This window comes from Colobus angolensis, unplaced genomic scaffold (assembly GCF_000951035.1).
Source record: "Colobus angolensis palliatus isolate OR3802 unplaced genomic scaffold, Cang.pa_1.0 Scaffold190, whole genome shotgun sequence".
NCBI classification, from domain to species: domain Eukaryota; kingdom Metazoa; phylum Chordata; class Mammalia; order Primates; family Cercopithecidae; genus Colobus; species Colobus angolensis.
In genome coordinates this window covers 408,145-420,521 of record NW_012115044.1, presented here as the reverse complement: position 1 = coordinate 420,521, position 12,377 = coordinate 408,145, and the positions used below count along the sequence as shown (strand labels likewise).

The 12,377-nt window shown below is 37.9% G+C and overlaps 1 protein-coding gene across 1 annotated transcript in view; it reads left to right on the top strand.

Annotated features, from left to right (window-relative positions):
* Positions 1-9,139, top strand: part of SPICE1 (spindle and centriole associated protein 1) — a 71,576-nt gene extending 62,437 nt beyond the window's left edge. Inside the window, exons 14-17 of the mRNA XM_011940659.1 lie at positions 3,256-3,436; positions 5,591-5,693; positions 7,094-7,181; positions 8,410-9,139. Coding sequence (XP_011796049.1) covers positions 3,256-3,436; positions 5,591-5,693; positions 7,094-7,181; positions 8,410-8,463 — 426 coding nt within the window. The 3' untranslated portion in view covers positions 8,464-9,139. The remainder of the gene's footprint in view (positions 1-3,255; positions 3,437-5,590; positions 5,694-7,093; positions 7,182-8,409) is intronic.
* The last annotated feature ends 3,238 nt before the right edge of the window (positions 9,140-12,377 follow it).

Genomic DNA, 12,377 nt, shown 5'->3' with positions numbered 1-12,377 from the left:
GGTTCACGCCATTCTCCTGCCTCAGCCTCCCGAGTGGCTGGGACTACAGGCGCCCGCCACCTCACCCAGCTAGTTTTTTGTATTTTTTAGTAGAGACGGGGTTTCACCGTGTTCGCCAGGGTGATCTCGATCTCCTGACCTCGTGATCCGCCCGTCTTGGCCTCCCAAAGTGCTGGGATTACAGGCTTGAGCCACCGCGCCCGGCCAATCGTCTATTTTTTTAAGCCCTGGAAAACCTTGATTAAAGAGGACATGTCAGTATTGCAAATAAATGCATGGTATTTGTGTAACATTGTGGAAACTAATAAACACAAATTGTACTATAGCAATTTTTTCTTGCCAATTTTATTGACAAATAATTTAGATACAATAAATGACATCCATTTAAAGAGAACAGTTTATTGGCTTTTGGCAATTGTATATACCCATGAAATTACCACCACAATTAAGACACAGCATTTCTATCATTTCTAAGATTCCTTGTGTCTCTTCCAGTGCATCTCATTAAGTCCTAGGCAACCACTTTGCCCAAGTCTCTAGACTATCTTGGGTGTGGAATTACTCTGTGTATGTTTAACTTTTGAAGAAACCTCTCAAATAGTTTTCCAAAGTGGTTATGCCATTTTACATTCCCAACACCAGTGTATGTGAGTTCCACTTGCTCCGCATCCTTCTGCATTTGGTGTTGGCAATCTTTGAAGTTTTACCCCTTCACGTGGATGTGGAGTTACGTGTATTGTGGTTTGTATTTCCCTTATTTTTTTTTTTTTGTTTTTTGAGACGGAGTCTTGCTCTGTCACCCAGGCTGGAGTGCAATGGCATGATCTTGGCTCACTGCAACCTCTGCCTCCCAGGTTCAAGTGATTCTCCTGCCTCAGCCTCCTGAGTAATTGGGATTATAGGCACACGCCACCACACCTGGCTAATTTTTGTATTTTTAATAGAGACGGGGTTTCACCATGTTGATCAGGTTAGTCTTGAACTCCTGCCCTCATGATCTGCCTGCCTCAGTCTCCCAAAGTGCTGGGATTACAGGCATGAGCCACTGTGCCCAGCCTGTTTTGCTTTTTGGAGATGGAGTTTCACTCTGTCACTCAGGCTGGAGTGCAGTGGCATGATCTCGGCTCCCTGCAACCTCCGCCTCCTGGATTCAAATGATTCTCCTGCCTCAGCCTCCCAAGTAGCTGGGATTACAGGTGCACACCACCACACCTGGTGAATTTTTGTATTTTTTGTAGAGATGGGATTTCACCATGTTGGCCAGGCTGGTCTTGAACTCCTGACCACAAGTGATCTGTTTGCGTCGGCCTCCCAAAGTGCTGGACTTACAGGCATGAGCCACCCTGCACCTGGCCAGGAGTAACGTTTTAAAGGATTATTAAAGCCAGACTTTAATATGCATATTAATCATCTGGGGATCTTGCTGAAATGTGGTTTCTGATTGAATAGGTCTAGGGTAGGACCTGTGCATTTCTAATAAGTTCCCAAATGATGCCAGTGCTGCTGGTCTGAGGACCACGCTTTGAGTAGCAAAGGTCTGCATATTATAGTGCAGGAGTTTTGTAAGTTAAATAAACTTTGTGGGCTAACCTGGTAACCTAAATCTTCATTTCGTTGTTTCTGGGTGAGATAGGAAGTCTGAATTCCAGCTAGGGAGGGTTTATAAAAGACCTCCAAATGCTGGTTCCAGTGACAGTAGACACTTTCTTTTACCCCTTCTAGAGCCAAAGCAGCTCCTGTCATGTTTCTGATAGGAGGAGCTGGATACTGTCAGTGGGGATTAGAAGCTCCTGAGTTGACCGTGTTCATAAGGGCTTTAACAATGGTGGTTGGAGGGCTTTGGTGAGGAAGGTCTGGGTAAGGTGGGCCATAGAGTAAGGGCCTTCTCTGTCAGCACTGGCTCATGGGGAATAAGGGCAATATGGGTATTGAATCATAGAAGTAGTAGACAGAAGGAACTGGCAGAAGAGGAGCCAGAAAGGAATATTGCTAGTAGAGGGCAGCCATTGGTAGTGGTGTATATAAGTAAATACCAACTGCCTCAATTTTGAGTCATTGGGAGGCATTTATATATTTGTAGTTTTGAAGATTATTCATAACAGGCAACTCTTGGTTTAAAAAAGACAGCAGAGTCTAATGTTTTGCTTGCCTCTTTTTCTAATTAGTATATAGATCAAGCTAGAAGGGACTATCTAATATTTCTGTCTTCACTACCCTCTTTTAATTGGAAATATAAAATGATCTTTAATTCATACTGATTTTCCTGTTTATTTATTTATTACTAATAGATATAGGCTAAAAATCAGTGACTTTTATTAGAGATTTTTTTTTCCCAAAAAGAAATGAAATAACTAGGACTGAAACAATGACATACATAGGAATAATGAAATGATTAGGAATGACATAAGCACATTTGTGGGGGAATTTTCAAATTAAACTTACGCTATATTTTTGGGGTGGCTATTTTTTACCCTACCTCTCATATTTCTTTCCAATCACCAACTATTCTTGAATCAGATATTTTAGGCCAAAAGTGGCCTGGGGAGGCTGACATATGGTTAGAAGGAGTGACAAGATTCCCAGAATCTTTGCCAAGTGGTGCATATTTGAAGATTGTAATTATAGAAACTTCTGTTTCAAAGATAGCAGATCCTCTTTTGTAATCTGTCAAACCCCAAATCTGTCTTCAAAGATGTGTGGCATTTACTTAGAGACCAGCTCACTGGGAGTAGGCTCTTTGCTCATGTGATCTTTTGTGCAGCTCTGCAGATACTAAGAGACACAGAAAAGCTTTTCCCAGAATATGTGCTTAGACAAAGGGACTGTAAATTCTATTGTGTGCTCACTATTCACATTTATATAGAATAAGGGCTGTGAATACTAACTTGCTGGCACTTAATAAGTCAAAATTGTATGAGACCGAGGCAGGCGGATCATGAAGTCAGGAGATTGAGACCATCCTGGCTAACATGGTGAAACCCCATCTCTACTAAAAATACAAAAAAAAAATTAGCTGGGCGTGGTGGTGGGCACCTGTAGTCCCAGCTACTCGGGAGATTGAGGCAGGAGAATGGCATGAACCCAGGAGGTGGAGGATGCAGTGAGCTGAAATCATGCCACTGCACTCCAGCCTGGGTGACAGAGCAAGACTCCATCTCAAAAAATAAAAAAAAATAAAATAATAATAATAAAATAAATCATGTGAGAGATTTTTCAGTATTCAATTTGTACTTTTTTTTTCTCTCTCTCTCAAAGACTTTTCCAGTAGCACCGTCTCTAGCACCAGGCAGCATGGAGGAACGGATTGCAGAATTGAATCGGCAAAGTATGGAGGCTCGTGGAAAACTACTGCAGTTGATAGAGCAGCAGAAACTTGTTGGTTTGAATCTTTCTCCACCAACGTTACCTGTTCAATTACCTCTCAGAGCATGGAATGGTTGGTCACAAATTCATGATTTAAGAACTAGAAATATGAAGGTTTTCACTTTTCTTGGTTTTGCAAGTTTATATTGAATCAAAAGAAATATCAGAGCATATATTTTGGTGCCTTCAATTTTACACAGAAAGAAACAGCTCTAATTCACAGGATAAGTGACAGAAATGGGATTAGAAGGCAGATCTCCTGATTCTTTCTATCCTATGATGCCTATAGTTAATCTTCGGTGTCTGAGTTCCTAAATTATCCTACATCTAAATGGTATTCATTATAGTGTACGGTTCACTTAGGTCATATGCTGCAACTAAGCATGAAATACCTGAATGTTAATTTAGAATTTCATCAGCAACAGATTACAACTTATTCTGTAAAACAGTTAAAGCATTTTCACTCATTAATTAAATTTTCTGTTACATTTAGGAATGTGAAAAGCTAGAGGGGATTCTGAATAATAAAATAGTAACTGAAAAAATTGTCATAGTATTCACATTCAAAAAGATGCTGATGAAACGAAGTATATATCAAGTTGTTTTTATCGGAAATTGCATTATTAAGGCCCTCAAGGGACAGAGCTATATGAAGAGTACAGAGAGATTGATTTTGGTCCAGTAAAAGAGAAGGCTGTAATTGTCAGGAATAGAAAAAGCTCCGTGTACTAGTAATTGATGTATTCTCTGAGATGTTCAAACATTGGTGTTTGAGGGGAACTCAAATATGTCTTATTTCTGGTTGAAGTAGGTTACCTTTAAGATATCTTCCAATAAGAGTTTTCCCCTCAGAAATTATTTCCTTTTTGAAATACAAACCCAGAAAGCAGACTCTTTTGGAAATTCCTGGAAAAAGATGGTAATGCATGTCTCCACGGCCCTCTCTCTTTGTTTATTCCAGGCTTCCTCAAATGACAGTTTTGTCTACTGTTCTTCATAGTTATGAAGCCTAAAGACAACTTCTGATTAGAATAAATAAATGAATTAACTATGTATGAACATGTACTATGTGCCTGCCATGTGTGGGCTTGAATACTCTAGCATTTGAGTAGGGGAGCAGGCAACAAACAAATCAATATTTGGGATAATATCAGTTAGTGCTAAGTGCAAGGAAGAAAAATAAAGGAGATCAGCCTTAAGAATAATTTTGTGTTTAAATATACATCTTCCATTTCAGTATTTCTGTATGGTTAAAATATGCTTTTATTTATGTTATATAATTTAGTCCTTAACACACCTTTAGAGTAGACAGGGCTAATATTATACCTATTTGACAAATAAGTAAACTGGGAGGCACAAAGAGGTTACGTGATTTATCAAGTTACAAAGCAAGTTGTGGATTTGCAGCTATGTTTTTTCCTGCCCAGTGATTTATTTCTAAAGTATTCTTTTTGTAAGTAAAATGCTTATATTTATTTAAAAAAGAAAACCTTTGTGGACTATAATGATAAAAATAAAAATAAACCATATGCCATGAAAAACCTCTTTTGTTTTCTAGGGTAACTGAGGAATGTTTTGTAAAATTAAATAGGGTTTTATTACCTCGTAAAGCTAGGAAGTCACACAAAGCCAGGAGCCTCTGTGAAACTGCCTATGATGAACATAAAGTCTTTCATTAGTAAATACTTAATAAATATATGCTGATTGATAACTTCTGAAATATGGAAAATATTCATAATTATACTTGCTATTGGCCATATGGAGCTCTTCAGCCAACTTTCCTCTCCTATTTCAATGTCTTCAGTAATAGTCATAATGTAATTGATTTAAAAGATTTAAAGTTTTGCTGAATGACTTCAGAAATTTTCTTTTTCCTTTTTTTGGGGAGAACTTTAGGTAAGCTCTTTTGGACAAAGATCTCAAGTTCTTTAGGGCTAGCTCTTAATTTCTGTTTTTCACCTCCAGAGCTGACATGATGCCACTTGTCTGAAGATTCTGGCTCTCTATGAACTGGCATGCTACTGAATTAACACTAGTAACTAAAGTTTCTTATCTCACAGTTCAGTAAAAAAAAAAAAAAAAAAAACAAGTGTATCTTGGACTAAGATTAAAAAATACGGAAAGAACCACCAAATTTGTAATGTGCAATTTTCAGTAAGATAGAAATTGAGTGAAATTTTTATTTCATTGAAAGGTAATGAAACTAATACTTATTTTTATATTTTAGAAGGAGCAAAGAGGACAATTGAGGTATCTATTCCAGGAGCAGAAGCCCCAGAAAGCTCAAAATGTAGTACTGTCTCTCCCGTCAGTGGGATAAATACAAGAAGGTAAGTTGCAGTGTGAATATTTACTTTAAAAAAAAGAAAAGAAAAAAGAATTTGGTATGTATTTTATTCTCTTTGTGAAAAAAGGAAGTGTACAATATCTGACTTAGGTTGAGACAGACTCATGCAAAGAGAGTAAAATAATTGGAAAAGAGAATTTTGAGGGGAAAGGGAGTGAGGAATAAACTTTAAGTTGAAAGGCATGAGTTTGCTACTGAAAACAAAAATGAGATAACACATATGTAGAGTATTTATGGGTTACAAAATTAGGAGGTAATGTATGACAGGACAGCTGAATTGACCAATAGTATTTTCCTCCTTCACAGTAAATGAAACTGAAGCTCTCAGAGCTAATGGGGTGATTTGTCTAGATGGGTCATATGATTGGTAAATAGTGACACTAAGGACATACCTGGCCTCTCTCTCTCTACTCTGCATCCTTACTATTGTACTGTGCTGTTCCAGGTCTTGTTACTCTTCTACTACCTGGACCTTCTTCCCCACACCTGCACGTTCATTATTGAAAACTTACCATATAATATTGTAATGGCAGATACATGTCATTATACATTTATGAAAACCCACAGAATGTATAACACAGAGAGTGAACCCTGATGTAAACTATGGACTTCAGTCAATTATAACATATAAATATTAGATCATCCGTTGTAATAGATTCATCACACTAATGCAAGATCTTAATAATAGGAGAAACTGTGTGTGTGTTGGAGGTGAGGGTTAAGGGGTATGTGGGAACTCTGTACTTTCCACTCATCTTTCCAAAAACCTAAAACAGCTCTAAAAAGAAAATTGTATTTGTATTAGTCTGTTTTCATGTTGCTGATAAAAACATAACTGAGATTGGGAAGAAAAAGAGGTTTAATTGGACTTACAGTTTCACATGGCTGAAGAGGCTTCAAAATCATGGTGGGAGGCGAAGGACACTTCTAACATGGTGGCAGTAAGAGAAAATGAGGAAGTAGCAAAAGCAGAAACCCCTGACGAACCCATCAGATCTCATGGGACTTATTTACTATCATGAGAATAGCATGGGAAAGAGCAGCTCTCATGATTCAGTTACCTCCCCATGAGTCCCTCCCACAACACGGGGGAATTCTGGGAGATACAATTCAAGTTGAGATTTTGGTGGGGACACAGCCAAAGCATATCACTATTAATGAACAAATAAAGACTTACAGGTTGGTGAAAATAAGTTACAAATAATTTACCTCATTTGGACCTAAGTCAGCCGTTTGTTTTCAAGCTCTTGCCAGTATTGAGAATTGTCAGTTGTTTGCATAGTCTTTTAAGGTTGCATAAGTCTTTTAAGATTGCAAAAGTTGTCTGCAATCTTTTAATAATGATATCTCACTATCTTACTCTGTTTTATTTTTCATAAATAGGTCTTCTGGGGCTACTAGTAATTCTTGTTCTCCACTAAATGCCACCTCAGGAAGTGGGAGATTCACACCTCTTAATCCAAGAGCAAAGGTACACGTTAAAATGTAATTGTGAAATGTATATAGGGGTGAGGGTAGAAGGTGGCTGATTTAGTGATTTCCATTCTTAACTATCATTCCTGTTATCCTAAAGCTGATATGGTATTCTTAACAGAAAAGAGATACCAATTTACCTTCATTAGGAAAAACAAGCCATATACTTCTTCTGTTTTCTAGGGTAACTAAGGAATAAGGTAAAATTCAGTAGGATGTTCAGCAGTCCTTAAAGGCTGGAAATTACTGGTTTCAGGCAGAGCTTCCCAAATATTATGGCAGGACACACAGGTGTGCCTGGAATGGGTTGTAGATCTACTGAGCTATTGGTTCCCCCAGTCCTTGTCCCTGGGTGGGGTCTGGGACAGCCAGAGCAGTGGGTCCAGTCACTTTTCCTCTCACTTTATCCCTATGTGCCATATCTGACTGTGCCATTGGTTAGATAGGTTATGGTCCCAGGGAAAAATAAATGTCTTAATGTGCTCTTCATGTATTTTGTTGTGCCATAGGTATGTATAGAAGCTAAGTATTTCACAGTCTATTCAAAATTTTTGCGGAAGGCTTTTTTTCTGTGGTGCTAGTACAGTAAAATATAGTTCCTTTGAGTGGTTATAGTAAATTGTGAGGATGTCTTTAAAATTATAAGAATTAATTTTGTAGACCTGAGCCAACAACTGTCTGACATTGGGAAAATCTTTGCATTTCTTATTACTGAGTTCAGTAATTAGATCAAAGAGTGGGTGCTTATAGCCCAAATTAAATGATAGCGGAAAGATACTAAATGATAGGGGAATGATAGATACCCGAATTGTCCAATTCTGGGACATTTGTTCTTTGCTACTTCTTATATTCTACAAAAGCTTTAAAGTAAGCTATTTTATATAAATTATTCTTAGTTCCTGGAATTTAGTAACATTTAATTTACTACGAACAAATAACTGCCTTTTTATCATTTTAAAAATTTATGCCTATGATATCTATAAAACACTGGACTTAAAAAAATTATGACTCCTAAATCAGTAAGAGGATCTGTTGACCAACTAATCAGTTATTTGATAGTATCTCGATTAGAGAATAAACATTGCCAATAGCAATTTAATTTTCAGTACCATTCAATGGCACAGGATGACTTTGTTTTATGCACTTGGTCTAAATGATCTGTAAATCTTGAGTAGTCTCATGTTTCTGATTACCATCTAAATTTTCTCTGTGTCTTTGTTCAACAGATTGAGAAACAGAATGAAGAAGGCTGGTTTGCTCTTTCTACCCATGTATCATAAGTGAAGTCAAGTCTCACTGAGTTTGTTCTTAATAATTTATTACTCCCCTTTCCCTGCTCTGACTTTTAAATTTTTATATCCTTCTTTCAGATAAAACCTACAAAGATCTTGTGAATCAGTACTAATGGAACAGAGAAATAAAGCAATTATTTTTTGATTTTCTCAAATAAGTTTTCAACAACCAACTGACCTACAGCTCCCTGTGAATGAAATTTTGACTGTAGAGAAGTTAAAGCTTTGTATTTTAATACTTTCTTAAATATTTTAAGGGTCTTTTTAAATACATTTTTACCTTTATCATCTTTATTCAGGGTTTTTTGAGGTTTAGTGTATCTTAGTTGATCCATTTATTTTTTTATTTTCCTGAAGAACTAATTTGCTTTGCATGTAACTTACAGTAAAATTCCTCTGTATGATTAGAGTCTGGCTTTCAGGAAAATGTAACATCCACTTTTCTTTCTTTTTTCTTGGGAAGTCATTGCTGTTCTTCACTTTTTCCATCAAGTGAAATATACAGCCTTAAAAAAATAGGCCTGGGAGTGTTTGTTTATATTTGCTTAAGCAGGTAAGAGTGGTTGCATTTATTATAAAATCTTATGTAGCTTTTAAAGTGTGAAAATGTCATCAATAATGGTAATGCAAATCAAATAAAAAATGATTCTAGAGCTCAAATACCTAAATGTGATAACATTGATTTATTGGTATATTTAATGTTTCAAACAATTAAATAGAAAAAGTTGCAATCAATTTTCCCAGCCCTGAATTTAAGCAGATCTTTCAGGGTAGATTTCTCTTTTTTTTTCCTTTCCTTTCCTTTTTTTTTTTTTTTTGAGACAGAGTCTCGCTTTATTGCTTAGGCTGGAGTGCAGTTGTGTAATTTGGTTCACTGCAACCTCAGTCTCCTGGTTTCAAGCAATCCTCTTGCCTCAGCGTCCTGAGTAGCTAGGATTATAGGTATACACCACCACGCCCAGCTAATTTGTATATTTTCAGTAGAGACGGGGTTTCACCATGTTGGCCAGGCTGGTTTTGAACTCCTGACCTCAAATGATCCACCTGCCTTGGTTTCCCAAAGTGCTGGGATTACAGGTGTGAGCCACTGCACCTGGCTTAGGATAGATTTTTCCAGGGTACCCATTTGGTTCTGAGATGTTGATTTCTATTTTAAACTTGTTTTTTGAATGATCTCTGCTCCTTGGCTCTATGATAGGAATTCTCAACCTGAGTGAGCAATTCAAACTGAGATTACTTGTGTTTAGACTCATATATTTGGATAACATATGACTTCTCCCGTATGCCCCAGAAAGCTGCTAATAACTTGCTCAACCTGAAATTTACAGTTTTCCAAATTACAGGTTGGCAGAGATACTAGATTGATAACATCCACAGTTATGATATAATCATTCTTATGCTGTAAACAAAATGATTTTGGTTAGCAGAATTTGATAACTGTTAACTACCTACTAGGCACTATTGTAGCCACTTTATGTGCTTCATGACATCTTATGAAATAGGTACTATTATCCTCATTTTGCAGATGAGGAAACTGAGGTACAAGGAGGTATTTTCTCAAGGTCACACAACTAGGGAGTGGTGGCACTAGAATGGGAACATAGGCAGTCTTTCTCCAAAGCGTATGTTGTGCTGCCTCTTGATGGAGAGTAAACCTGTTTTACAGTGTGTATAGTATGAAAGCAGCATCATAATAAGAATAGCTGTTCCTTATTGAGCCATTACTGTGGCAGACACTGTACTATAAGCTGCAATATCACCATTATCTCATTTGAATCTCATAGTAGCCCTATGAATTAGAGGTATGTAAATGCTTCCTCCTCTCCCAGCACCTTTACAGATGAGGAAACTGAGCCCTAGAGGTGAAGAAAGTTGTCTAATGACAGAATGCTTGTTAAGAGGTGAAGCCAAGACTTGAAGCTCTTTCTTGCAGTTATTGGATTTCTCCTAATTTATGGGAACTAATACTGTACAGTAGCTAAGGATGCAAGTACTGAAACCAGAAATCTTGCCTCAAATGCCATTTCTGCCACTTGAGCTGTGTACTTTGGACAGATTAATCTCATCTTTCCCATTTGAAAGTCAGACATAATGTCTTGCCTAGAGGCTTGTAAGGATTAAGTGAGGCAAGTGTATGTAAATAGACTGAGCTCAGAGCTTGGCTCACAACACTCAATAATGATCACTGCCCAATATTTTTTGTGTATAAATAAATAAATACACTATTTCCCCCATGTTTCCATTTTTTAAAACATTGTATAGTGAATTTATTGTATCTTTCTCAGATTAACAATTGCACATAGTGCTTGAAATGTAGAGGTATTTCACCTGAAAACATGTCTAGAGGTTGAAAGAAAGCATGCTGGGCATATGATTTGAAAATATAACTAACATGCTATTTAAAAATAAGTTTACCCTATGTTTTCTATATTTTCTGGCACCTAGATATATCATTTAATAAGTAATAGCAAGGATAATTGTCTATTTTTTTTTTTTGAGACGGAGTCTTGCTCTGTCACCCAGGCTGGAGTGCAGTGGCCGGATCTCAGCTCACTGCAAGCTCCGCCTCCCAGGTTCACGCCATTCTCCTGCCTCAGCCTCCCGAGTGGCTGGGACTACAGGCGCCCGCCACCTCACCCAGCTAGTTTTTTGTATTTTTTAGTAGAGACGGGGTTTCACCGTGTTCGCCAGGGTGATCTCGATCTCCTGACCTCGTGATCCGCCCGTCTTGGCCTCCCAAAGTGCTGGGATTACAGGCTTGAGCCACCGCGCCCGGCCAATCGTCTATTTTTTTAAGCCCTGGAAAACCTTGATTAAAGAGGACATGTCAGTATTGCAAATAAATGCATGGTATTTGTGTAACATTGTGGAAACTAATAAACACAAATTGTACTATAGCAATTTTTTCTTGCCAATTTTATTGACAAATAATTTAGATACAATAAATGACATCCATTTAAAGAGAACAGTTTATTGGCTTTTGGCAATTGTATATACCCATGAAATTACCACCACAATTAAGACACAGCATTTCTATCATTTCTAAGATTCCTTGTGTCTCTTCCAGTGCATCTCATTAAGTCCTAGGCAACCACTTTGCCCAAGTCTCTAGACTATCTTGGGTGTGGAATTACTCTGTGTATGTTTAACTTTTGAAGAAACCTCTCAAATAGTTTTCCAAAGTGGTTATGCCATTTTACATTCCCAACACCAGTGTATGTGAGTTCCACTTGCTCCGCATCCTTCTGCATTTGGTGTTGGCAATCTTTGAAGTTTTACCCCTTCACGTGGATGTGGAGTTACGTGTATTGTGGTTTGTATTTCCCTTATTTTTTTTTTTTTGTTTTTTGAGACGGAGTCTTGCTCTGTCACCCAGGCTGGAGTGCAGTGGCCTGATCTCAGCTCACTGCAAGCTCCGCCTCCCGGGTTTACGCCATTCTCCTGCCTCAGCCTCCCGAGTAGCTGAGACTATAGGCGCCCGCCACCTCGCCCGGCTAGTTTTTTGTATTTTTTAGTAGAGACGGGGTTTCACAGTGTTAGCCAGGATGGTCTCGATCTCCTGACCTCGTGATCCGCCCGTCTCGGCCTCCCAAAGTGCTGGGATTACAGGCTTGAGCCACCGCGCCCGGCCTTGTATTTCCCTTATGACTACTGTTAAGCATCTTTCCATGTGCTTACTGGCCATACATATATCTGATGTGGTGAAGCATTCGAATCCTTTGCCCATTTAAGAAATTGGGTGGGTTTTTCTTATTGAATTATAAGAGTTCTTTATACATTCTGTATACAAACTCCTTTGTCACATATTGGAATGACCGTTTTAAAACAGTATTTGGTAAGTAATAACGTTAGGCTAGGTACTTTACAAAGCAGTATGACCACAGTACTACAGAGAGGTTGAA